Source organism: Loxodonta africana, chromosome 25 (genome assembly GCF_030014295.1).
Source record: "Loxodonta africana isolate mLoxAfr1 chromosome 25, mLoxAfr1.hap2, whole genome shotgun sequence".
NCBI lineage: Eukaryota > Metazoa > Chordata > Mammalia > Proboscidea > Elephantidae > Loxodonta > Loxodonta africana.
The window spans coordinates 7,694,652-7,722,624 of NC_087366.1; the positions used below are offsets into that span (position 1 = coordinate 7,694,652).

Here is a 27,973-nt window from a genome sequence, read left to right on the forward strand (position 1 = left end):
AACATCGTGAATTATAAAATAAATATCCACATTTGTATGTACTTTTATCATAATACAAAATCTTTTTTTTATTTCATCAAAACTTTTTAATTACTTCTGATTTTTGTTTTAATTCAAACCACAGTTTTTTTCTATTCAAGCATGGAGATCTATTCATCCGCCTTCAAAAAGTGTACTCTTTTAATTTCCTTATCTATCCAGGCTGTGCAGAAAATGTGCCCTCTGAGACTTGCATCTATTAATTCCTCAGTGGATCTTACCTGACTGATGAAGAGTTCCACACAGGTTGTTCATTCATTACTGTCGTCAGCAGTCTTACTCACGGTATTAGCTGTCAGATTCACTGCCAAGCTTCCTTTGTCATTGGCCTTAGCAAAACAAACCCATGTTTGTCTTTCATGACAGTTCATAGGTTGTCCTGCATGCCCTGCCCAGAGAGGAGGTGCAGAATGTCACTCTTCTTTACAAGTTGTCTGATGTGGTGAACCATTTCCTAATTCTTACTTAGTCATTTCCTTTCAAGTACGGGGTAATGTTTGCTTCATTTTCTTAAACTTAGTTGGACATCTAGTTAACACTGAGAAATGTAAATGGTTTTTCTAAATATTATCATTTCCCTTCAAGAAAATTTGCCTTGAAGAGGGCTACATGGGTTAAAGATTTATGAAACTGGACTTGAGATTTTTATCTTTTTTGTATTTCTAGACTCTAATTAACAAAAGATATTGCCATCAGTCACTGACAGGTCACTTTGGGGTTTATCTGAATCAATCTTGTTTCTCGGGTGGTACTCTCTGGACTATTACCCCAGGGTATGTTCATTTTGACTCTTGGGGTGAGAGTAGGGAAGCAGAGGAGGGGGATGGCCTGGTGTGGTTGAATCTGGCAACCCCGTGCCATTCATTAACATACTTATGAGGTAGCAGCATGCATGATATCCTTGCCAGATGATCTGTGAAATGGAGAAAATATGTATATTTTTTAGTGCCCAAGTTTGAGTCAGTGGTAGTGGATGAATAAGCAGAAATTAGGAATGAAAGCTCAAAAAATGAATAGTGTTATTCAAATTCTCTAAAAAATGTTTTTCTAATTAAAAGTATACAAGCATGATATCTTTTGGTAAATCCTAATATATGGCATTTTGCTGTGATATAGATTGATTTATTTGCTCATTTAACAGATATCAACCATATGCCTCATACTGGAAATAAAAAGAAAAATAAAATATAGTTTATATCCTTTGTGGAATTCATAGTACAGTCATTCCTTGGTATCTGTGAAGGACTGGTTTCAAGGCTCGCCCCCAATGATACCCAAATCTGTGGATGCTCAAGTCCCTTATATAAAATGGTGTAGTATTTGCATATAACTTATGCATATCCTCCTGTATGCTTTAAATCATCTCTAGATTACTTATAATACCTAATACAATTACATGCTATGTAAATAGTTGTTTCATCACAATTGGAGACTTGCTGTGCCTTTCTCTTCTTTGAATTTCTTAAACTCTTCTGGGCATCAGCCAGTGCCCAGTCGCCTGTGATCTTGAACTTCTTGAAGCTGTAGTGCTTTCCATAGCTAGCCAGCCAACCCTTACTAGCCTGAAACTCCTTCCTTTCACTCTCCTCAATCCCCTCTGACTTAGCCTTTGAGGGATTGCTTTGACCACTTCATTGGTATTTAGGGGCCATTTTTTCCAAAGAAACAAAGGGTGCACACAACACAAGGAGTGAACTAATGATAAGGGAGTCAAACCATGCTCAGACAATGAGTCCTGGAGAGAGACTGGGGATCTGTGAAATGTTGAGAGGCTACAGCAGGGTATGCCTACATATCACTTCATTCGCGTGGATTCAGCATAATGTCACACACAGCAAATTCAAGTTTTGATTTTTGGAGCTTTTTCTTTCACCCCAAATATTTTCAGTCAGCATTTGGTTGAATCCGCTTTTGTGGAACTCATGGATACAGAGGGCTGGCTGTATAATGAAAGGGTTGATATACATTTATTATAATGTGATAGTGGGTGAGTAGTCATTCTCAAGTCTTGGTGTGTGGGCTGTCCCTCCCATCCCACCGCCTGCCATGAGGATGACAAAGACCTCTACCTCTGTTGAGGTGGGAGGCATGACTATGAGTATTCCCGGCCATTGAAAAGGGGGTTTCCAATACAATACAATTAAGAAGGGGTCATCCAGGAGAATATGAATCGGAATCGACTCGACAGCGGTGGGTTTGGTTTTGGTTTTTGGTATCCAGGAGAATAGGAATCTCATACCCAAAGTGATGCAAAGAATAGCTAACTCTCCTTCTCAGGAAGGGTGCCAGGAAGTACTCTCTGGAGTTTTGAGGAAGGTCAGCAGATTTAGGTCACCATCTAGACAACAGCTTTGCATAGTAATGGACAACTCACTACTCCACTCATTTAGTTCTAGTTTTCCTTCTCTGCCTGACTCTGGGTAGGCATTGGAGAGGGTGTAATGAAGTGAGAAGAACCAACAAATATGTGGTCTAAGGGGGGAAACTGGGCCAGTTGTATCATCTTGGAATATAATCCTGCACTGCTTTCTTTGGGCCTCCTTTTCAAAATTTTCTCTCAAGTTGTGGTTCTGAACCATAGACTTCTGTGACTGTCTAGTGATCCTTAGAATACTGTTTATACAAAAAAAAAAAAAAAAAGAAACCCCAAACCTGTTGTCAAGTCGATTCCAGCTCAAAGCAACCTTATAGGACAGAGTAGAACTGCCCTATAAGGTTTCCAAGGAGTGGCTGGTGGATTTGAACTGCCAACCTTTATGGCTAGCAGCTGAGTTCTTAACCATTGTACCACCAGGGCTGCTTGAAATAAAATGTAAGATTACAAAGGAGATAAATTATATTGAAGTATAGTAAAAAATAGTGACAGAAAAGATTTCTACTTTCAGGAAGATAGAGTAGATGCACTTTTTCTATTTTTCCACCAAATACCACTAAAAACACTGTGCAACACATATTGTCTTAGTCACCTGGTGCTGCCATAACAGAGATGCTACAAGTGAATGGCTTTAACAAAGATAAGTTTATTCTGTCACAGTCAGGTAGGCTATAAGTCCAAATTCAGGGCACTGGCTCCAGGGGAAAGCTTTCTTTCTCTGTTGGCTCTGGAGAAAGGTCCTTGTCATCCAGTCTTCCACTGGTCTGGAAGCATCTCAGGTGCAGGGACCCCAGGTCCAAAGGACGTGCTCTGCTCCTGGTGCTGCTTTTTTGGTGGTATGGCTCCCCAACTTTCTGCTTGCTTCCTTTTCCTTTTATCTCTTGAGGGATAAAACTTGGTGCAGGCCGTACCCCAGGGAAACTCCCTTTACCTTGTGAGGAAGGTGACCTGAGTAAGGGTGGTGTAACAATCCCCCCTAATCCTCTTAACATAAAATTACAACCACAAAATGAAGGACACCCACACAATACTGAGAATCATGGCCTAAACAAGTTGATACACACATTTTTGGGGGGACATAATTCAATCCATGACACACATAAAACAAATATGAGCAGACTCTGAAAAATGAAGAACATAGGAAGGTCAGCTGGGGACATTAGGATCCAAGCAATGACATAGTGATACATTCCCTGGGCTTTTTTTTTTTTTAATCTCCTTATCCCATGCTTGGAGCTGAAAAGGCTGACAGCCCAGAAATGCCAAGGAGCATAGATTTAAAAAAAAAAAGAAGCCAACAACAAAAACCTGCTGTCTGTAGCTGAAAGACCAGGAAAGAGGCAGCTAGAAAGACAGAAAACAACTGCTCTACTCTAGCTAGACACTACAGGCACCCACACCAGCAAAGCCGAATGAAGAACCTAGAGTTCTACTCCTGTCAGACTGTAAACCAGAGCGGTGTCAGCAGGGGCCTAGTAGGAAGTTGAAATTCTCACCCCTGCCTGCAGCAAAGAGGAGAACCTCTCCCCCATGGGTGTCAATGAAGGTCAAGTGCAGAACCTGGACTTCTACTCTCACCTAGTGATAACAAGGCAGCACACTTCTTCTCCTGCTGTAGCAGTTTCAGAGGAAATCAGCTAAAAAAGAAGATTTGAGTAAGATCCAGAGAGTCTCGTAATATAGTACTCAAAATGTCAAGATTTTAACAGAAAACTACTTGCCATACCAAGAACCAGTAAAATATCAATGCGAAGGTAAAGACAATTAGTAGATGCCAACAAAAAGATGACAGAGATGTTAGAATTATCTAACAAAGATTTTAAAGTAGCCATCATAAAAATGCTTCAAAAAATAATTATGAACACACTCGAAACAAATGAAGAAATGGAAAGTTTCAACAACAAAAAAATAGAAAATCTTATTACAGAAATAGAAGATATAAAGAAGAACCAAATAGAAATATTAGAACTGAAAAATATAATAACCAAAATAAAAGTACTCAATGGATGAGACAGGGAATTTGAAGGCAGAACAATAGAAATTACCAACTCTGAAAAAAAGAGACAGCGGCAGAGAGAAAATAGACTGGAAAAAAAAAAAACCCAACAAAAGAACATGAACAGAACCTCAGGGACTTATGGGGCTACAACAAAAGCTCTAGCATTTTTTGTCCTTCCTCAGAAGGAAGAAGAAAGAGAGTGGGTCTGAAAAGTACTAAGAAATAATGACTGAAAACTCCTCCAATTTGGCAAAAGACCTAAACCTACATATTCAAGAAGCCGAGTGAACCCCCACAAATGATAAACCCATAGAAAGCCACATCAAGACACATCATAGTCAAATTTCTAAAACTAAAGAAAAAAAAAAAAACATGAAAGCAGTGAGAGAGAAATGACACTTCACCTATAGGAGAAAAACAATTGAATGACAGTGGATTTCTTATCAGAAGTTATGGAGACCAGAAAGGAATGGCACATTATTTTTTAAGTGCAGAAAGAACTTGCCCACCCCAAGTTCTACATCCAGTGAAAATATCCTTTAGGAATGAAGGGGAAATCAAGACATTCTTAGATGAAGGAAAACTAAGAGAATTTGTCACCAGTAGACCTATTCTAAAACCAAAACCAAAGCAAGCCCAGTGTTGTCGAGTGGATTCCGACTCATAACGACCCTATAGGACAGAGTAGACTCCCCCACAGAGTTTCCAAGGAGCGCCTGGCAGATTTGAACTGCCAATGCTTTGTTTAGCAGCTGTAGTGCTTAACTACTATGCCACAAGGGTTTCCGACTAAAGAAAGTTCTCTGAACAGAAAGTCCACAACAAAAATAGGAATTTTGGGATATCAAGAAGGAAGAAATTACAATGGAAAGAGTCAATGCATGAGTAAATACATTTTCCTTCTCCTCTTGAGTTTTCTAAATTATGCTTGATGGTTGAAGAAAAAATTTTAACAAAATCTTATGTGGGTCTCAATATATGTAAAAGGATTATTTAAGATAATTTCATTATAAGTGAGGGAGGGTAAAGAAATGCAGAAGAAGGTAAGGGTTATTCACTTGACTAGAACTGGTAAAAAATGTTTGACAGTTCCTTATAAAACTAAGCATGCATCTACCATATGACCCAGCAAGTGCACTTCTGGGCGGTTTTCTCAGAGAAATGAAAATTTATGTTGACACAACAACTTGTGCATGAATATAGAAGTTTTATTCAAAACAGCTAAAACTGAAGGCAACCTAGACACCCTTCAATGGGTGAATGGTTAAAGGAGCTCAGATATATTCACACTATGGCATAAAAATACTATTCAGTAATAAAATAAGTGAATTATTGATAACACGTAATGTCTTGGACGAATCTCCAGAGAATTATGTTGAGTGGAAAAAGGCAATCCCAAAGGTTACATACTGTATGCTTCCACTTATATATCATTCTTGAAACAACAAAATTACAGAAATAGAGGGGAGATTAATGGTTGCCAGATGTAAAGAATGGGCGTATGGGAAGGAAGTGGGTACGGGATCCTTGTGGTGATGGGATTTTTCTGTATCTTGACTGTATCAATGTCAATATCCTGGTTGTAGATATTGTACTATAATATAGTAAGATATTACAATTGAGGGAAACTGGTAGAGAGTACATAGGATCTGTCTGTATTATTTCTTATAACTGCATGTGAGTCTACAATTACCTCAAAATAAAAAATTTGACTACAAAAATAGTGATAGAGTAATATATGTATTTATTAATCTTTAAACAGTAGAATCTAGTGACAGGCCAGGTTAACTATTAAGTTCCGGAATAATGATGAATAAACAGTATTTAAAAATATCTTCAACGATTGGAATGTGATATAAAAATATTTGTAAGTTCTGTGTGTAACAGAGTCACTATTACTGTGGTTTGTTGTTTAGATTCACAATTGAAGAGGTTAGTTAAAGGTTTAATTCTTTCCCGGTCAATGTCACGAATCTCTAAAAGGTCTGTGAACCTTATGCTAAGAAACCCTACTCTAAAGCCTATTTTCAATGTTAAAAGTAACAAACAAACAAACGGGAAAATGACCAAGATACAGAGTTCTCTTTTCTTCTCTAGAACAAGCCTACATCTTACCCAAGCAACTAGAATGCTTCTGACTGACAGAAGAAATGTCTCTGCAAGCTAGTGCGGAAGAGGAAAGATGAATAGTTTCTTAAGAAGGTAGTACTAACTCTGCCCGGAGCTCATCTGTGAAATTTTTAGGAAGTCAAATTTTATCAAGGATTTAAAAGATGAGCAAGAAATCCTTAATTAGAGAATGGGAGGAGGACATTTTAGGCAAGAAAACAATGTATGCAGAGGCCAAAGGCATGGAGGCTCCGAGCAACTGGCTCAGTCAGGGAATGGTGAGATGTCTGCTTTTGTGACACTTCAGGGTATTTTAGTGGACAGTGAAGAGAATAATTTAAGAAATATGAAAGAAAGCTGGAAAAGTAAATTGAACCAGGACTAGAAGTGCCTGCTAGTATATTTGGGGTTGATTTAGTAAGTAGTATGGAGTCACTTAACAGACTTTCCTAACTGGAGAAATAAAGTAAAGTTGATTTTTAGGAAGGGAAGGGGAATTAACAAATTTGGGAGTCTATTCTGTGCCAGCACAGTGCTGAGTATATACATGCTGTGGCTCTTCTATTTCTTAAAATCATTTATGAGGTTGATACTAATACTCTCCCCAATTTACAAGTGAGAAAACAATCTGAGAGAGGTTTAGTATTATGCCAAAAGTTGAACAACTAATTAATAGTGGAATCTGAACTTAAGTCTTGTCAGTGCCACAGGGCCACATTGTTTCCAATCCATTCTTCTAGTAGGATGAACTTGTAGTGGGTCCGGTCTGGGGGTGGGAATACTTTCAAGAAGAAATTGTAGTCAAGAATCCAGGTATGAGATGGTGACAGCCTGTCCAAATGTAGACTGTCTTTATGTTAATTTAATGGAGTAGAGCTCTTAGGAGAATCTCTGGTATTCGGTAGATCGTTGATGCTATTTATTAGTTGCTGTTGAGTTGGCTCCAACTCATGGCAACTGCCATGGGTTGGGTTGTGCCCACCAAAAATATCTGTCTACTTGGCTAGGTCATGGTTTCCAGCATTGTATGATTGTCTACCTTTTTGTCATCTGATATGATTTCCCTACGTGTTATAAATTCTATCACTATGATGTTAATGAGATGGATTAGCAGCAGTTATACTGATGAGATCTACAAGATCAGATACTGTCTTAAGCTAACCTCTTTTGAAATATAAAAAAAGAAGTGAGCAGAGAGACATGGGGTACCTTACGCCACCAAGAAAGCAGCCCCAGGAGCAGAAGCATCCTTTGGACCTTGGGTTCCTGCACGTGAGAAGCTTCTTGACCAGGGGAAGATTGACGACAAGGGCCTTCCTCCAGAGGTAACAGAGAGATAAAGCCTTCCCCTGGAGCTGACAGCCTGAATTTGGACTTGTAGCCTATTTGAGAGAATAAATTTTTCTTTGTTAAAGCCATCCACTTGTGGTATTTCTGTTACCGTAGCACTAGAGGACTAAGACAGTGACCCCATGTAAAACAGAAGGAAACACTGCCTGGTCCCATGTCATCATCATCATCACCAGCATGCTTGAGTCCATTGCAGACTTCCAACCGGGGGCTCATCTTCCAGTATTATTTTGAACAATATTCTATTGGGATCCATAGGGTTTTCATTGGTTAATTTTTGGAAATAGATCACCAGGCCTTTCTTCCTAGTCTGTCTTAGTCTAGAAGCTTCACTGAAACCTGTTCATCATGGGCGAACCTGCTGGCATTTGAAATACCAGTGGCGTAGCTTCCGACATCATAGCAAAATGCAAGTCACCACAGTATTCCAGATGAATGATGGATTTAGTAGCTTAGAAGTGAATGACTGTGGTCTCTAGCTTTCAAAAAAGCTAGTCTTTTCTAGCCAAGGAGTTTGAGTGGATGATAATGTCAGCAACATGATAACACACTAGAACAAAAAGCAGGTTAGATACTACCTGGGTAAATGCACCATTTATGAAAAGTGACAGAAACATAAAGACCACCTAGAAACATTAGCCTGGTGTATCATAATAACATTAACAAAATATTTGGATAAACCTGGTATCCCCAGTGATTTGATAAATATGTCAAGGGATTTTTTTAGACCTTTAAAATACTGAATGTAATATGTTGTTCAAAAGATTTTGCTTTTTATAGATACAAATTATTTTGGAACTAATAGAAAATTATAGCTTAGCTAAAACAAATTTTATGTCTATTCAAAAAGAATTTGTTGCTGCGAAACAGAACCAGGATTCAGGCTTAAGTTTAGCAAGCACGTCAGTCACCACAAGTTCGGGAGCACCTAACAACACTGAGCACAGCTAAAGTGTGTGTCCCAGAATACCCAATCTTCTCCCTATCTCATCACTTATTTCCCTCATATGTGTTTGTCATAATCTAGAATTATCTTGTTTATTTGTTCACTTGTTTACTACCTGTTCACCCTAAACCAAAAAACCAAACCTGTTGCTGTCAAGTTAATTCTGACTCATAGGGACCCTATAGGACAGAGTAGAACTGATCCTCCATAGGGTTTCCAAGGGGCGGCTGGTGAATTTTGGTTAGCAGCTGAGCTCTTAACCACTGTGAATGTAAATTCCACCGGGGGCAGGGAACCTCTTTCTTTTGATCACATTGTGTCCTCAGTGCTTTTCATAGAGTAGACATTCAGCAAGTGTTTGTTAAATAAAAGACTACGTGCAGAGATTAACAAACGGGTGGGCCATGAAAACTTGAGCTGGGTCTTCAAGAATATATAGGATATAAGTAGGGTAAGTGGAGAAGGTGGGGGTCTATTCAGACAGGAGGTCAACTTGGGTGAAATAATGGTGGCTTTGCTTATGAGGAAGAGAGGAGTTCAGATGAATGATTTTATGTTAACTCATTTTAGGCAACAGGTAAGGTTGTTAGGGTGGGCGCAGATTACAGGGCCCTTCCAAAGCTAGGCGGGATTTTAGAGCTGGAAAAGATTTTAGATATTTAATCACCTCTCTTATAGATGATGTAGTTGGGGTCCAAAGCAGTGGTGATACCTGGGTTAACTAGGTAGTTAGTGTTATGACCAAAATCTCATTCTGCTGACTTTCAATCCAGTGCCTTTCTGTGCTACGCTGGAAATAGGGAGGCAATGAAACTTTTTTGAATGGGAACCAATGAATGGTATAACTAATGTTTATGAAAAAATAATCTGGGTCCATTTGAAGGCTGAAATGCGAAGGGTGAAAATCTGATTCCAAGAGAACAGGCAATAGTCTATGAAGCAATATTGACATGAGAGGAGGAAGACCTTGATAGTTACAGTAGAAATAGGAATGAGGGAAAACAAATGGGCAGAACTAAACGAAATTGTACTACTTCTAAAGTGGGCCATTGTGCGATAAAATATTTAAGTCTTATTCCTAAGATATTTTTGTCCAGTCCCACCGAGAGTATTTCCATGCTTTGTTTTTAGTCTTTTTTAGAATGTATTTTGAACAAGGAAGTGGTTATTCTAACAGTTTGTCTCTGCTCTAATTAAAAAGAAATGTGTTATTGTCTAAGTACTTGAAACACAAACATCATGTGTCACCATTAGGTCTATGTTAGGCTTTTAAATTATATCAATAATAACTGAGGACTCAGCATATCAAAGGTACAGGACTGGGAACTGCCTTCCCCTGAACTTACTGTTTAGCATTTTATGGCTTTGAATTTTGCTGTTAATGTTAATAATTACAATGCTGTTTTTATTTTGCATTTATAGCTCTTTAAGATTTACGAATTCCCTTCACATGAATTATATCCTTTGACCTTCAGGCTAGGAACCTGAGGCTAGAAGAAGAGCTCCCTGAGGAAACTGGCTCAGAGAAGTGACATTTTTATAGACACAGTGTAAAAAGGGGATCTGCAAATCAAATGTCTGATACTTCTCTTGCATTTGTTATTTGCTCATTTAACGCTTTCTATTCATGCTTGGGAAACCCTGGTGGCGTAGTGGTTAAGTGCTATGGCTGCTAACCAAAAGGTCGGCAGTTCAAATCTGCCAGGCCCTCCTTGGAAACTCTGTGGGGAAGTTCTACTCTGTTCTATAAGGTCACTATGAGTCGGAATCGACTCGACAGCAACGGGTTTGGGTTTTTTTTTTACTCATGCTTGAACCGATAAAGATAGCAAGCCAAGAAGGCAGGATTAAAACCATGTACATCCTGGCCTTAATTATACAGTGACCCATTTTGTGAGATTATCCCCAAGAATTCACTGAGTTGTGGACTCCTTGTTCAATGTTCAGTGACTTTGGAATAATTACACAGAAGTTGTTAGGTGCGGTTGGGTTGGTTCAGACTCATAGCAACCTTATACACAATGGAACGAAACATTTTGCAGTCCTGCCAGCCTTATAATCATTGTTATGCTTGAGCCTAGTGCTCAAGCCACTGTGTCAATCCCTCTCGTTAAGGGTCTTCCCCTTTTTTGCTGACCCTCTACTTTACCAAGCATGACGTCCATATCCAGGGATTAATCCTCCTGATGACATGTCCAAAGTATGTGAGACGTAGCCTCATGATCCTTGCTTCTAAGGAGCATTCTGGCTGTACTTCTTCCAAGACAGATTTGTTCGTTCTTTTGGCAGTCCATGGTGTATTCAATATTCTTCGACATCACCACAATTCAAAGGCATCAATTCTTCTTTTTTGCTCCTCATTCATCTTCCAGCTTTTGCATGCATATGAGGTGATTGAAAACACCATGGCTTGGGTCAGGTGCACCTTAGTCTTCAAAGTGACATCTTTACACAAATACAAGTTGCTTTTTAGCATTGTGTAGTAGACATTGTAGATCGCCCATGCAGCTTAAAATTAAGTTCCTCCTTATTGAGAGAACCCCAGTTTCCTTTAGCTATCCACCTCTTCCCTAGGCATGATTCCACTCTTGTCTTCCAGAGTGGTTATGGGATCCTGGTGATTACATACTCTTTGCCAATGAGTCTTCACAAACCCAGGCTTAAGCCAATCAGTGTATGATTTCTTCTCTGGACTTCTACAAGTTGGCCCAATCAGACTAAAGAGAGAACCTTTATTTCCCCATAGTTAGAGGAGCAATTTTTCTCATTCCCATTGTTCCCCTTGCTAGTGAAAACCATTTTGTGACCATGATGGAAGCCAGCCAGTCTGTTGTCAAAGCTGACATATAGAGAAGAACTGAGTAAAAGGAAATGCTGAGAAATACCAGACCCTGATTGCACAATGACTGGTGTCCACTGTATCTCTGGACTTCCTTATTTTTCAGTTCAGCTTGGTTGCTTTTTTCTAATACTTGCAGACAAAATCATCCTAATAATAGATTTAAGCAAGGAAAATGTAGGGGCAATTCACTGGAACAGAAGCTTCATGGTAGCAAAGACCACATCTTTTGTTCTAGGTCCCTGGAGTATGTTACTTGTTGATGAGTTGACTCTGACTCATGGCGACCTTATATACTACAGAATGAAACGTTGCCCAGTCCAGCATCATCCTCAAAATTACTAGTATTTTTTTTTTTTTTTTGAGTCTATTGTTTAGGCTACCATGCCAATCCATCTCACCAAGAATCTTCCACGTCCTCGTTGGCCCTTTATTTCACCAAACATGATGTTCTCGCATAGCAGTGTATCTGCCCTGATGACAGTCCAAAGCAAGAGAGTTGGACAGTATTCTGTTGTGGTCCATAAGGTTTTCATTGGCTCATTTTCAGAAGTAGATCACCAGATTTTTTTCCTAGTCTGTCTTAATCTGTATGCTCCACTAAAATCTGTCCACCATGGCTGATCCTGCTGGTATTTGAAATACCGGTGGCATAGCTTCCAGCATCATAGCAATACGAAAGCTAACACAGTATGATGAACTGACAGACGGGTGGTTGACTTGAAGCATAGGAAGTCCTTACTGAATATGATTCAATGAGTGAAAGTAACACTCTACTTCTAATTGTCAAGGGAGTCAGTTCCTTTGAAAACAGGTTCTTTCAAATCAAAATTTTCATATCAACAGAGGGTTAACTATCTTCCAGCCAATAATATTTATTGATCTCCATTATATTGAGAAAATTATAAAAAAATAATGTTAATAGCTAACAAATAAATAACATTACTATTAAACACCATTTAGTAGGACTGTCCTAGGCACATTACACATATTGACGCATTTATTTTGCAGAAAAGACAACAAAACAAAACAAAAAAAACACCCTGTGAGGGCGTCTGTTAGTACTCTGTTGTATAGATGAGGCAAATGATATTCAGCGAGCTTAAAAGGTTATGTAATACATCCACAGCTGCAGAGTCAGTAAGTGATGGAGGTGGGATTTGACCCCAGGCAATCTGCTTGACTGCCCCTTTACAGAAAGGAAAAGCACTTTTCTCAATTAAAAGCTACATTTTTGAAAAGCCCCACCTATGAAGTATGTATTGGGGATTGGAGAAAAATAAGACAGAAAGTGTAAACTCATTCTGGTTTACCATTTATCATCTCAGACTAAGTCTTTACTGCCCTGTTAGCCAATATGTTAGCCACTAGCCACATGTGAGGAGTCCCTGGGTGACGCAAATAGTCTGCGCCCAACTACTAATCTAAACTCACCCAGCCTCACTGTGGAAGAAAGGCCTGGCGATCTGCTTCCTTAAAGGTTACAGCCAAGAAAATCCTATGGAACACTTCTACTCTGTAACATGTGGGGCCTCCATGAGTCAGAATCGACTCCGTGGCAACCAATTTAACCCCCTGTGGCTAGTAAGCATTTGAAATGTAGCTAGGGTGGATTTAGCCGTGCTTTAAGCATAAAATACGCTACAATGTCAAGACTTAGTAAGGAAAAATAATTAAAAAATCTCTGTAATAACTTACATTGATTGAATGTTGAAACAATTATATTTTAGATATATTGGGTTAAATAAAATATATTATTATCAAAATTAATTTGATCTGTTTCTTTTTACTTAATGTGGTTGCTAGAAAATTTAAAATTATGTACATGGCTCATATTGTATTACATTATATTATGTTATATATTATATTTTTATTGAATAGCACTACCTTACTGAGTTGGTGTTAAATGCCATATATTCTGGGTCTTTCCTACATTCTCAGGATTAAAAAAAGTCTCAAAGTTGAGAGATTATTTCATTAACATTAACATTTTCAGTAATGAATGGATTATTAATTTTTTGTCTGAAAATAACTGTGTGATGGCCAACATTATTTCTAAAATTAATGCATTGTTAGTTGCTCTTAAATTGTTAATCATTTATGAAGACTTTTTTTGGCAATTGGAATTGTAGAATTTGTGAAGTTCTGGGATTTGAAAACTGAAACAGAAGAAATTGAAAGGAAGTAGAATTTAAGCCCTGACATTCAGGTTACCACGCTCAATGTCCACTTCAATAAGAAATCTCCCTATATGATAATATGCTGGCTTGTGCCAAATGGAGATTTAATATCATAAGCTTCCTTGCAAGCAGGGCAAAAGTTTGCTAAGGCACCACCTGCTTTTCAAACAAAAGGTTTATAGCTCACATAAACTGCATATTTTTCTTATGGTGTCAAAATACACTTACTACCTAGGGTTGCATTCTGAAGTGAAAGACTAAGAGAGTAATTCGTGGTCATGGCAGGACTAGGCCTATGAAATTGGAAGCTGCAAATGCATATTAAAAAAAAAAATCATTCCCCACGCCCCCCCAAAGTAAAAACAGCAACGAATAGTTTCTTCTCAGTCTCTCCTTTGACCCACTTCTTTTTTTCATTATTTTGATTTCGGTGAGACGGCTGTCCATGACTAAGATATACACTGCTAAATAAACACACAGCTTCACTCCTAAGGAACGTTTCCATATGGGTCAGTGCACTTTTTAAACCATATAAATACCAGATTGATTTGGAATTTGAGAAAACCTAATGCTAGGACCTTATCCAAGATCCACATAGCTTAGCTGTATTCTAAATTTGCAAGGCAGAAGAGTAGAGCTAAAATAACAAAACAAAACAAAACTATATAGACCCCTGAAAGAAATGTTATTTTGCAAATTAGTTTAGCAAATTTAAATGAAACCATTTATATCACTGTTTGCATTTTTACTTGAGTTTGTGAATCAATCAGTTAATGAGTTAATCAGTGAGTAATGGGTACTGAGTATCTTCCGTATCTGGAGCTTTACCAGTCACTCTAAAAATTAAGAAGACTAAGATAGAATGGTCCAACTACTGATCACTGAGTTGGGATTTTTGACTCATAGTAACCCATTGTGACAGAGAATAGCTGCCCATTAGGGTTTTCTAGGCTGAAATCTTTACAGGAGTCAACTGCTGCTTCTTTCTCCTATGGAGCCACTGGGTGGGTTCGAATGATCAATTTTTCAGTTAGCAGCCGAGTGCTTAACTGTTGTACCTCCATGGCTCCTTTGTCTCCTTTTATAGATGACCGTTTCTTCTGCTCTTTTACACCCTCCGTGTCCAGAGAAAACTAGTTAAAACCAGTTGCCATTGAGTTGATTCTGATTCCTGATGACTCCAAGTGTGTCAGAGTGGAAATGTGCTCCATAAGGATTTCAATGGTTAAATTTTCCGATGTAGATTGCCAGGCCTTTCTTCCAAGTCACCTGGGTAGATTTGAACCTCCCAACCTTTCAGTTAGCAGCCAAGTGCATTAACTGTTTGCACCACCCGTGGACTCCTCGCCCAGAGAAGTCTTTCATAAATGTTTATCAAAAAATGAATCAATGAAATATCTTTTAAATATACCTCCCTCCCAAAAAATCTGCTCACTAATATATCATTGGAGAATGTAAGATATAATCTGCTTTCCCCCTTTTTTAAAACTATTCTTCACCCAGAATGCTCTTCCCTTCATCTTTGTCAAATCCTACCCATTCTTTAAACCCCATTGAAAATGACATTTCAAATGTTTTTTGATTAATTCCAGCTAACGGTATTTGTGCTTCTATTTTGATACTTAATCGACAATTGCAGCCCCCCTTGTGTTTTAACTTTTTGCATGCTTACTTTATCAGATGCCTAATGGTTCCCTTTGAAGGACAGAGGTTCCTTACGCATCTTTGTATCTATGGCTTGGACCAGTGCGTTGGGTGAATAATGTGCAATTTACTGTGGAATTACTTTAATTATTTGGTGATGCTGTTCTGCTTTGGGCATGGAACATTTTTCATCTGGGCTGTTATTGCAGCATCCTAACTGATCTTCCTGCCTCCAATTCACATTGCTGCCAAATAATTTTGATAAAATTTAGATGGGATTCACATCCAGCTGACTCAGAATAAAATTCCAACCTTTAACATTCAAGGCCTGCTAGCACCTGCTCTACGCTTCCTCTCCCTGTCCTCCACATATTGTGTGGTCTGGCCATACTGGATTGTGGTACAAAAATGGTTAAAATCAGGCCTTTGTTTAATGCTATTGCCTTAGACTAGAATATACTTTTTATTCTGTCTGGTGATTTCTATTTTTATCCTTCAGGTTGCAGTAGGAGCTCCTTTGGGTTGTTATGATCACCTCAAGCAACTCCAAGTTGTTCTTTAGCTAGGATGTAGAAAATTAGATAAACTTCGCCTGCTTGCCATTGACAAAAATGGTTTTCTAAGTTATCGAAAGGCATCTATGCTGGAATCTCTGTGCATGTCAAAGTTTACTGTTCAGTAGAGGCAACATTTTCATAAAGTCAGACTAACGCCTTCTTTAGCTGCAATTTTGGGCTAAAATCAGAAAACAAACTTAGAAATACATAGTGCCTGGCCCAGAGTAGGCATCCCACAGTCTCCACGTTACCCAAATGCACAGCCCACTCCCATCCATGTCTCTCGTGACACAGAAACATTCATAACGACTGCTAGTCTTTAACCCAACAAGGTGAGAATCACTGCCGGGGATGATCAAATACGGCAGCAAAAAAAAAAAAAAAACCCACTTCTATACCAAAGAAGCAGCCCTGGTAGCGCAGTGATTAAATGCTCGGCTGCTAACCAAAAGATTGGTGGTTCAAACCCACCAGCCACTACAAGGGAGAAAGACGTGGCAGTTGCTTCCGTAAAGATTACAGCCTTGGAAACCCCATGGGGCAGTTCTACTCTGTTGTGTAGAGTTGCTATGAGTCGAAATTGACTCAACGGCAATGGCTTTGGTTTTTTTGGTTATACCAAAGACCTGTTTCCTATGAAATTTTGGGCAGCCACCTAAAGCTACTTCATTGAAGTTCATGCATTGCCTCCCTGTGCTCACATGATAGACAACACTTTTTTTTCTCTTTTTTTTTTCAGTAGGAATGATGGTATTACCATCTCTTGAGATTTCCTGGGCTTAAAATATATGAAAAATAGAGTATTATCAAATAAATGGACTGTGATAATTACTGTGGATTCTAAATCTACGAACTCTTAGGAGCTGGAACATTAAATGACATATATTTGTGGCGGCATTTATTTTCTAATCTTAAATCTATTTCAGTCTGTTCCACTCTAGAGAACACTGAAAAATGCCAGTGAAAAAAGCCTGCACTTTTAGCAGCCTTGAACAAGTCAAACTTCTTTTTTGATTTGTTGTTGTTGTTGTTAAAATAATCTGGCCTCTGCTTTTATTAAAGGTCAAAAGTCAGAGGATGTGTCTAGGAGGTGGTATTTCTGTTTCGCCAACAGAAAAAGCTCTGCGAATGGTTTCTGATATTTGAGCTAAAATCTTAAATTTAAAAATCTTGCCTTTATTTTCTTATGCACGGATACTTGTTTCACCAAGATTTGTTCACAAAATCTTTCAGTACTCATTCATTCAGCAAATATTTATGCAGCTGTCGTCTTATGCCCTGGTGGCACAGCATTTAAGAGCTCAGCTGCTAACGAAAAGGCTAGCAGTTTGAATCAACCAGCTGCTCCTTGGAAACCCTATGGGGTAGTTCTACTCTGTCCTATAGGGTTGGTGTGGGTTGGAATTAACTCAACGGCAATGGTTTTTTTTTTTTTATTTTATGCCAGTTTTTTTTTTTTTTTTTACTCTGCTAGACGTTAGACGTTAGGATTTAGTGGTGAGCAGAAAAAGACACAGGATTCCCAAATTATGGTGTCCACAATCTAGTGGGGAAGACATAGAGTTATCAAATAATCATACTAATTTACGTGAACTTGTAAGCACTATGGGAACCCTGGGGACATAGTGGTTAAGTGCTACGGCTGCTAACCAAAGGGTCAGCAGTTCAAATCCGCCAGGCGTTCTTTGGAAACTCTATGGGGCAGTTCTACTCTTTCCTATAGGGTCCCTATGAGTCGGAATCGCCTCAACGGCACTGGGTTTGGGGTTGTTTTTTTTTTTTGCAAGCATTATAAATTAAGGATTCGTGATGCTATGAGAACATCTAAAAGGGGATCTGACCAAGTAAGGAGGTCAAAGGAAGGCTTCCCTGAGGAAGTGACAATTACACTGACAGATGAATGGTGAGTAAAAGCTAAAACTGCATTCCATGCAGAGAGGACTAGTATGTGCAAAGGCCCTGTGGGGTCAGAGGGCACAACACCTACAAGAGACTCAAAATAGGCCAGTGTGGCTAACAGAGAGCAGGGGACAACATGGTGGAGATAAAATTGGAGAGCAGGAGGGGTCAAACCATGCAGGTGGTAGGCCATAGAAGGGATGTTGCATTGACCCTAATTGTTTGGGAAAACTATCAAGGGTTTATGAGGAATAGCAAACAAGATATGATTTGTATTTTGAAAGGATCCCAGGAGTTAAAAAGCAGGGATCACACTGCAGGGGAGGAAGAGTGAATGCAGGATGTTAGTAGATTATTGCAGCTGTCCAGGCATTAAATGATGGTATCTTTGATCAGCGTGGCGATTGAAAGCAATGAACAGATTGGACAGATATTTGAGATAAAATAAGCAGGACTTGGTGGCAAAATGGATATATGGCATGACTATTTGGTCCTTTTGTTAAGAGCTATGCCTGCTACCCAAAAGGCTGGCCATTTGAATTCACCAGCTGCTCCTTGGAAACCCTATGGGACAGTACTACTCAGTCCTATACAGGGTCACTATGAGTCGGAATCCACTCGACGGCAATAGGTTTTGGTTTTTGGTTATTGAGTTCCTTGGTTGGCCAAAGCCTTTCCAATTAAGGATTGTGCAGACTTGATATATCTATTCTCCAAGGAAACACTGTTTGAATGAGCCAGGGAACATGATGGGGACCACCAAGGTCACAAATCTGTAAGCCAACTCATCACTTGGGCTCAGATTTTCTGACTCTAAGGTGAGGATTTTCCTTCCTTTTTCATTAAAGCCATAATCCAAGTAACCAGTGGCCATGTAGTTTAACTCAGGGCAACCCCATGTGTGTCGAAGGAGAACTGTGCTCCATAGGATTTTCAAGGGCCAATTTTCCTGAAGTAGACTGCCAGGCCTTTCTTCCAAGCCACCTTTGGGTGGACTTGAACCTCCAACCTTTCGGTTAGCTGCCAAGAACATACACTGGCTGTGCACATACACTGTTTGCATCACCTAGGGATTCCAAAACCCTAGAGACTGAAAAAAGAGCTTGCTAGAGAACAAAAGGGTATTCCTTTTTAAAAGTCAGTTAAAAACAAGAAAACAGATTCAAGGCCTCCCTCTCAAGAAGGAAAAAGAATAAAGTCTAAGAAACTAAAGTACACTCCTACCTTCATTACTAGCTGAAGTAACATAACCAGATTTTCCCTTGGCCAATGAAGGCAGGACAATGAGGCAAGCTCTCAGATTTTGTGTTGATCATCATGGAAGTGAACTATTTCTTGAAAGCTCATGCCAAGTACCCTGTGTGGAACTCGGAACCAAGGGAAAGAAATACAGACAGACCTACATTCCCCATATTTGGCTCTTCTCTTCATTTGAGAAGCTTGGTTATGTGAATGATTTCATCCTTGTCCCTATTATTTTACTTCTCAGATTTAGCTGATCCTTAATAGATAGTTGTGAAAGGGCTTTAGGTCAATGTTCTCTTGCTTTCATTAGTAACAAGCTTGATTTTTGCAAGATTATATTAAAAAGTTTGATTCCAGGGTGGTTTTGAGGACATGATTAACTTCCTTTGATCTACACAACGGTTAACAGATTTTAAAAAGCGATAGGAGTATGTTTTCTTGCAACAACCATTTCTCAATTTCTGCGGATTGTCAATTCTCATTTGGCAGGTACATTATCTGTGAATTTACCAGAAAGAATGAGCTGTTTTCCTTATATCCGCCAGATTTCCAATAAAGCAAACAAAAACAACTACGTCTGAACTCCCCAAGTGTTCAATGACATTATTTATCAAAATAAATTTATTAAAAGTATTCAAAGACTACATCAACACTTAGCTGCCTTCAAGACAGTTTGTGGCACTCACAACGGACACTGTAGTTTTCTACACAACTGCACTCATTCTATTTCACACACCATCTAACAATTCAAACAGACCATTTCAGTGTTACATGAGACAACAGTACTGATGATCTGTAACCATAAGAACTTCAACACCCTTTCATACAGTAAACATTTTAATGTTACACAGTATTAAAAAAACTAAAACTAAAACCACTATATGGTAACATGGGCTGATTTAGGGAAAGACGTACAGCCAGCTAACTAAGGCCACATCCCAGATCTACTGATTTTAAATGCTTCTGGACCAATAACATTACGTTGTTATCTTCCATCTCACATTCCTGCTTCTCCAGCATGAGACACACCATGTCCAGACCATGATTCCTTCCCTGTGTCCTCTACACAGTGATGGAAGCCATCCTGATACAAGCTTCTCCTAGACTGTCACTGGCTTTCTGAGTCACTATCCAACTTTGAATCAATAATTATTATGAGTGATGGTTCCTGAACACCCAGGCTGAATTCAAGGTCAGTCTTTTGTTTTCTTGGCAGGTCACAGCCTTTCTCCTTAGGGGGGAAAAAAAAGAAATATTCTCCTTTCATGGGCTCCCTTTTTCATCTCATGTAGCATGGGGCACTGTGGTGATCTGTGGCTTTTTACACAAGTCCTGGTAGAATTCTGACTCCAAGAAGCGGGGATAAGCGTTGTTCTCCATCAAGCTGTATACTCTTTTCTGTGCAGTTGTAAAGCAACCACTTGTAGCCTCTTGTATATTTTGGGCAATTAGAGTTTTGGTTTGAAAGTCTATGTTTATCTGAAATAGAACAGAAAAATATTTTACTGAGTATTGGTAAGTACAGAGGTTGAAATCTATTTAATACATGAAAACAAAAACAAAAAATTAGCTTTTTTAAAAATTAGCTTTACCAAGCAGTCACTGGAAAAACTCCATTGAAAGACAGAATGGGGTTGGGCTGGGTGGGAGGATCCTCTTACCACCCCTCCCCCACTCTTTTAATTTGGAGTCTCTTCAACTCTTATTTCACTTTGGTGCTAATGATGTTCAAAAATGTACTGAGATGAATTTTTTTTTTCTTTACCTCTTTTGGAGCTTCCTTTTCTATGAAGTCAGTATATATTTTCCTTGCTTTTGAGGACAGCTTTTGGGGTGACTTGGTTTTTTTGAAATCTTCACAGGCCAGCCAGAATTCAATATTTTCTTCACAGAATTCAGATTTTAAAAAAGCCCTGAATGCAGCAAGACCATCTGAAAGAAAAAAGGGCATGCAGATGTGATATTTTTCCTAGTGCTTACCCCCACTGTAATTATTTCTAAATGATGGTAATTTTCTAGATTTCACTCGTACCTATAATCCTCAGAATTTCCCTCTTTAAAATTTAAAAGCTAAGATGCCAGTAGGCAAGCTGCTTAAATTGGCACACTGGTAAAAAAAAAAAAAAAATATGCAAACTTAATTTTGCTGTCAATACAAAATAAGTATTTAGAGGGAAGCCATAAATTCTCTGGGAACTAAGCCTTTTGAAAACATTGCAATGGAAAAGCTGACTTAATCTTTGCTAATAGCAACTGTCACTTTAATTTTTTTAGGCTAATTTTTCTTCTCCACCTGGAGTGAATAATATATGCATTTCCATGGTTAAACACTGGAAAATAAGGGACAGAAAAATAGGTCTTATGCTATAGTGACTATAATTTAAGTCCCATTCCCCTCAGGCCAGCTGCTCTTCTGTTGGGTGGACCTAACCTTAGTGAACTCCTGAACCACCTGAAATGGACCAAACTCAAGAGTGTAACTTACATTTACTGGCTAGCAGCTCATCAAACGCTTCTGACCACAGCTGTGCTTCCTCAGGAGATGGCCTGCAAGAGAGGTTCTGTAGATTAGCTTATGTGCACCAGAACTTCCCTTTTTGGTCCAGCAGCTAGCAGCTCCTATTACCAAGTACAGGGTTTTCAACTTACTTGATAAAAGTTTGCTGTTTGCTTTTCTTGCTGGTTTTGGGCTTCCCAGGAGTGGAGGAATTTTGTAAGAAGTAGCTCAAACGGGCCTTCCAATCTTTTAACCTTAAAAAAAAAAAAAAGGCCATTTACTAAGTGGCAATGCTTGAAAATGCAGCTACTGCAGCCGAATGCATTTTTTTTTTTTCCAAATAAAGTCTCCCAGGAGCTACAGACAAACCAAATAAAATCAAACAGGGACTCTCCAAGTGAGACAAGGCTCACCCTTTTAATGTAATGTACTGAATACACAATTAGCTTCATTCATTTACGTGAGAGTAACTACCAGTTTTATAACTATCGGCAAGACTATCTAAAACCACTCAAGTATTTAAACGAATTAAATTTGTGTTGTTCCAAAGGCAGCAGGTTTCTCTACAAGGCGAATTACAACTACGGTTGTTTCACGCTTGATGAAATCGCCTCCGGCTGGGGATCCTCGACGGCACTGGGTTTCACCGTGAGAGCAGGAGGCTCTGGACCACGCCAGAGGCTGCACACAGTGAGGTGCGTGTGACTATCTCCACGCCCCTCCACCCCCCAACGACGACGCTCATTTTGAGCAAATGCTGCAGAGCAATAATCTGTTCCGCAGTCTCAATGAGTGAGATCTACTCTTCTACTAAAAACAAGACTGGATTTCTATTCAGAACCAGCACACACAGCTTCAGCCCTGCAGCTGTGTAAGCTGATCAGAACTCAGTGCAACGCACGACTGCAGGGGACATGCTTCAGCCGCAGGATTCTCTGATGGCATTTTAAATGCAGGGGAACAAAAAGTCAACCCGCAATATCTTAGCGCATCTACCGCCGTCCCCAGACACCACATGTAGAATATTCCTCAGTTCCTAAACTCTAACGGATCGTCCTTCGGTCACGTAACAAAATAAAACTCCACCCCCGCCAAAAAAATACCAAAAAACATATTTAACCTTAATTTGCCAGATTAACCTTTTCCACACTTTTCCCGCCTGTGGAGACCCGAACTACCCAGTTTCCTGCAGCCGAGGCCGAGACCGAGCCCACCGCGTTTGCAGCAGACCGGGGGAGCTAGCTCCGCAGGGGCAAGGGCGGGAGGCTGGAGAACACCGTACTCACAGGGTTAGCTTCATCTTCTCCCGCTTCTCCTCGCTCTTGGCGCCACTGCCTGCGCTCTTGTCCACTGGACCACAGTACTCGTGCTGGACAGCCAGGAACATGGAACCTCGCATCATCCTCCCCCCGCACCGGCAGCGGCTGCTGGCTGGCGGGGGCGCCGCGGCCTTTATAGGAGGCCAGGACCCGATGGGGAGGGCCGCCCGCACCAGCCCCGCCCCGGAGGGCGAGGACTGGCCGTGTACGGGGCCCGGGGGCGGTGCGAGCGCGGTCACGGCCGCCCACGAAGGGTCTCGGGAGCCAGGGCGCAGCCGATGCTGGCGTTCCCCGGCCGAGCGCGCGCTCGGGCCGCAAGGCGACCCGGACCTTTCCCGGGAGCCGTTGCCGGCGACCTGTGCCCAGGCGCGGGGCCGGCCGGATGGGCTCTGCCGCCGCCGGCGAGGGCGGGGGGCCGAATTAGCCGCAGGCCCGGCGCTGCGCGCCTTCTCCCCGCACCCTCCGTTACGTGCCCCTGGATCCCCGAGAGGGGCGATGTTTCCCCATCAGGAAAAGGTGCTTTGCTGCAAACTCGAGTGCAATCGCCTTATTTCCAGTTAACATGGATTGGCCATCCCCCTGCCCGCGCCTCGTTTCTGGCTTACAGTCCTGGTCCTGCTGTACCGACTCGCCCGAGACCCTTGGTCTGTAAAGTAAACCGGGGCCGCCCGGAGACCCTTGCTCGGTCCTCTCCTGCGATTCTGCTTCAGCCGGGGGAGGAAACGGTGACAGCCCCGGGGCAGGTGTGCTGGCTGGGGTTTGGGCATCTTGGAATACTTAGGGGAACGAACATTCGTCAGGTGAGGAACAGGAGAAAATGATTCTTTCAGAAGACAGCGTTTTAATTGGGTTTACTTTGTGATCTTCACCTCTAGACTTGTGGCTTGGCCTATAGGGTCCGTCCTCAGGATTTCCTGGCTTCTTCTCCATCCACAACAGAAATCACAGATCTCGCCATTGTGTATGTGCGTGAGAGAGGAAGGAGAGGGAAAACGCCACACTTAGCAGATGGAATGTACTGGAATCATTCTAGTTTAAGAACGTGGGAATGGATGATTTCTTCGTGAGTCATCCTTAGTTGGTTTAGAGTTTACCAGAATACTTAACTGGCAAAAAGTAGCAGAAAAGTTAACACTTTGCTTAAATAAGTTGTTGATTTTCCAAAAATCATCTGTCCCCTCCTGCAAGCTTTCAAGTGACTTGATGGGTAAGGACAAACATTACTTTAGCTACAAAATGATTTGATTTTAGAGAACAGCATTGCCAGAACCTAACAGTGGAATATTCCCCATCAAACCTCTAATTAGACAGTAAGCTTTACAGCAAGATATTGATTGGGTTGTAAATATTCTCCCTATTTTACACTAACCATTAAAAAGCCAATAAACCAAACCCGTTGCTGTTGAAGCAATTCCGACGCAGGCCTGTAACACTGGGACTAGTTACCATGTTTTTATGCTGAGCTGCCAGTAGTTGGAGCTCCAGCTTTGACTTGGAGAGGAAAATCTGCAATTACTACTAAAGAGAACAGTCATGTACTTTATTATGGAAACAAGTAATTTAGATTTCAGTAAAAAAAAAAAAAAGACTTTAAAATATGTTTGTGAAATGTAAGACTAATTTCGCTCAAGCATATAGTCTTCATCTCTGCAGGAACTGCATGGTGTTTCCTGTATGTTTTTTTCACTTTCTGATGAGTCAATACTTATTTATTAAATATGTACAATATGCAGGACACCTGCTTTTTCTCACTTATCATTTCGAACCTTGCATGGTGAAATTCCCATTACTATTCACTCATAGATAACTCAGGAGTTCTGAAAAAAAAGGCAGCAGGGAGAGAGAGCTGGACTTGGTGTCAGGAGACCTAATGAGAGTCTCAGCTTACACCTTGATCCCCAGTTTCTCACCAATAATGAGAATAATGTGTCTTTCTTGCCAGTCTCATGGGAAATTCCTTTGTAAATTCTAAAGCACTATGGAAAAGTTTATTATTAACTTGTATGTATGTAGAAAAGGAAATGTTCAGAAGTACAGCTATTCAAGTTGAAAAAAAATCATAGAATGATTAACTCAGAGTTAATTAGGCTATAAATGCATAACCAAAAAAACCCAAATCCATTGTTGTTGAGATGACTGTGACTCATAGTGACCCTATTGGACAGAGTAGAACTGCCCCAAAGGGTTTCCAAGGAGCAGCTGGTGGATTTGAACTGCCAACCTTTTGGTTAGCAGTGATAACACTTAACCACTATGCCACCAGGGTTTCATACATGCATAAGTACTACTAAAACATCAGTATAATGCCTCAGAGATTTATAAAGTATCCAGCTGATAATAAATACTTAATAAATGCTCCCCGGATATAACAGAAAAATAAGTAAAATAATTAACATTTGAACTTTTCAGAGATTTCAAAGCCAGAGAAATTAAATCATCACAATATATTCATAAAAGTGAATGTATGCAAAATCCATGTGTGCAAATAGTTGTTTAAATATAGACTAACATAGGTTTTAAAAAGTGTTCAATTATTTGCGTTTTCCATAAACCCTGTTCAGATCGACAGCTTATGTTAAATGAGTGAAAATTAATTTTTTTCCCTGAAAATTAGGACTTTTAGAACTTGTTTGCTAATTCTGAATGTAAATACGGTTTATCATTTTGAATCTATGGGTAATTTTAAGGATTAATCCAATACCTATTACAGACGAAGAAATCTTTTTGTGAAAATAGTTGCCATGTTAATGTTAATGACTTTTGTAAAGACTGGCAGGCATTACTGCTGTATTTAAAGGGAAAGCTTACAGCATTGATTGACTTCCCTTTTGTGTTGTTTTGTTACAACTGGCTTTTAGGTAAACGGGATTGCTCAATATGAAGATGATACACATTTTCCATTATGTGGTGGAGGAAGAAACAATGCAATAGGCTGTAAAAATTGCACAGCAAAACCACAGGTTGAGAGTGGCTGATGGACCACACATTTTCTCTGTTGAATCTACCATGCCCTCTGCTGGAGAGGTTCTCTGAACACAGGCGGGTTCTGAGGGTGGATCTTAAACTTTCTGTAATATTTAAAAACTTTAAGTTACAGAAAGGGACAAGCAAAAAACAAAAGTTTCTAGCATTACCAAAGGGAAATATGAAAAGCAGAAGTCTCCCGTGCCATATTCCACTCTTACCCTCCTGCTCGTTGTTGTATGCTCTCAAGTGGCTTCTGACTTGTAGCACTCCTACAGGACGGAGTAGAACTGCCCCATAGGGTTTCCTAGGCTGTAGTCTTTCCGGAAGCAGATCACTAGGTCTTTTCTCTTGCAGTGTGTCTGGTGGGTTCAAACCACCCTTTCATTTAGTGGATGAGTGCTTAACCGTTGCCCCACCAGGGTTCCTTATGCTAACTATTACTAACCAAAAATCATTATTAATGATTAACTAAAAGTATTTATGCAAAATAGCTCTCAGATTCATGCTTTGGAAATTTAGGAATCCTGATATATACTTTTTTTTTTAAACACACAAAAAAATCATACCGTGGTGACGGCGCTGCGGGTATTACTCTGGGCTTTGTTTTTCTCAGTCAGTAAGATATCTTAGTTCTTGAATTTGTGAAGATTATAAACTTATTCCTTACCTCATGAAATCTGAAGTCTGGAAAGTTAAAAAAAAACCAAACAAACCAAAAAACAAAACACCTAGGAAACTAAACCCTGAGTGGCGAATGGTGTGATGAGTAATTGGAAAAAGTGAAAATGGTTATTACCTAGTTGTGGATCATATTTGAGGAAGTGTGACACACCTGTCCTTTTTTTCTTGTCTAATTTAGCTTTAGTTCATAACGTTTTTTACCAACTGAAGCATGAACATACGGTGATACAAGATTCTGTACCCCACCCCAACACCTCATATGCACAAAGCTTCAAAATTTATGATTAATATTTTCCTTAGAATGCAATTTGTATACCCGGAAGCTGATTAAAGAGAAAGTTTGTGTTTTTTTTGTTTTTTTTTTTTTTTAGGAGTTAATAAGAGTTTAAACATAATACTTGACATGCATTATAAACCCAGACCTGTTGGCCATCAAGTTGATTCTGACTCATAGCGACATATAGAAAAAAAAATTAATAATTTTATTAATCTTTGTATTGGTAATTCTGCTTAGAGGACTTCCATGGTTTTGCCTTAAATTCCTTTATGGAACAGAGTATGTCACATTTCTTCAAACGCAGGTAGGAATGACTTAAATTTAATAGCTCTTTCTTACTAAATGTCTGGATTCTCTTTGAAACCAATGATAGGAGCATCATGAAGTTTGTGTTATTCTGTTTTCTGAATTAAAAAAAACTGACATTTAAATATCTCTAGTAGGTTTCTGGAGCTCTGGTGGTGCAGTGGTTAAGCATTCAGCTGCTTACTAAAAGGTCAGCAGCATGAATCTACCAGCCGCTCCTTGGAAACTCTATGGGGCAGTTCGGCTCCGTCCTGTAGGGTTGCTATGAGTTGAAATCAACTTGACAGCAAAGGGTTTGGTTTGAATAGGTTTCTGGAGCCCTGGTGGCACAGTGGAAACCCTGGCGGTGTAGTAAAGTGCTACAGCTGCTAACCAAAAGGTTGGCAGCTCGAATCCACCATTTGCTCTTTGGAAACTCTTTAAGGCAGTTCTGTCCTATAGGATTGCTTGCTATGAGTTGGAATCAACTTGACAGCAACAAGTTTGGTTTTTTTTTTTTTTGGTTGGTGGCACGGTGGTTAAGAGCTCACCTGCTAATCAAAAGGTTGGCAGTTCGAATCCACCAGCTGCTTCTCTGAAATTCTGTGGGGGCAGTTCTGCTCTGTCCTATAGGGTTGCTATAGGGTCACTATGAGTCAATTGACTTGATGGCAACGGGTACGGCACTGGTATGTAATAGGTTTCTGCGGTTATTAGGCCTGTAAATTAAAGGAAAGGACTGTAAGCGTGAGGACTGTGAGCGTGA

At 39.9% G+C, this 27,973-nt stretch overlaps 2 protein-coding genes across 2 annotated transcripts in view; one reads left to right on the forward strand and one right to left on the reverse strand.

Moving 5' to 3' along the window:
* Positions 1-19,438: 19,438 nt before the first annotated feature.
* RGS2 (regulator of G protein signaling 2) lies at positions 19,439-23,115 on the reverse strand. The gene is made up of 5 exons (XM_003410831.4): positions 22,965-23,115; positions 21,831-21,932; positions 21,667-21,728; positions 20,947-21,113; positions 19,439-20,660 (listed from the first exon to the last, which is right to left on the reverse strand). The coding sequence occupies exons 1-5, from the start codon at positions 23,078-23,080 to the stop codon at positions 20,466-20,468; spliced, it is 642 nt and encodes a 213-aa protein (XP_003410879.1). The 5' UTR covers positions 23,081-23,115; the 3' UTR covers positions 19,439-20,465.
* A 160-nt stretch (positions 23,116-23,275) lies between these two features.
* LOC104845981 (uncharacterized) overlaps positions 23,276-27,973 on the forward strand; it is a 31,278-nt gene continuing 26,580 nt past the window's right edge. The window contains exon 1 of the mRNA XM_064276481.1: positions 23,276-23,797. Within this exon, the coding sequence (XP_064132551.1) occupies positions 23,276-23,797 (522 nt within the window). The remainder of the gene's footprint in view (positions 23,798-27,973) is intronic.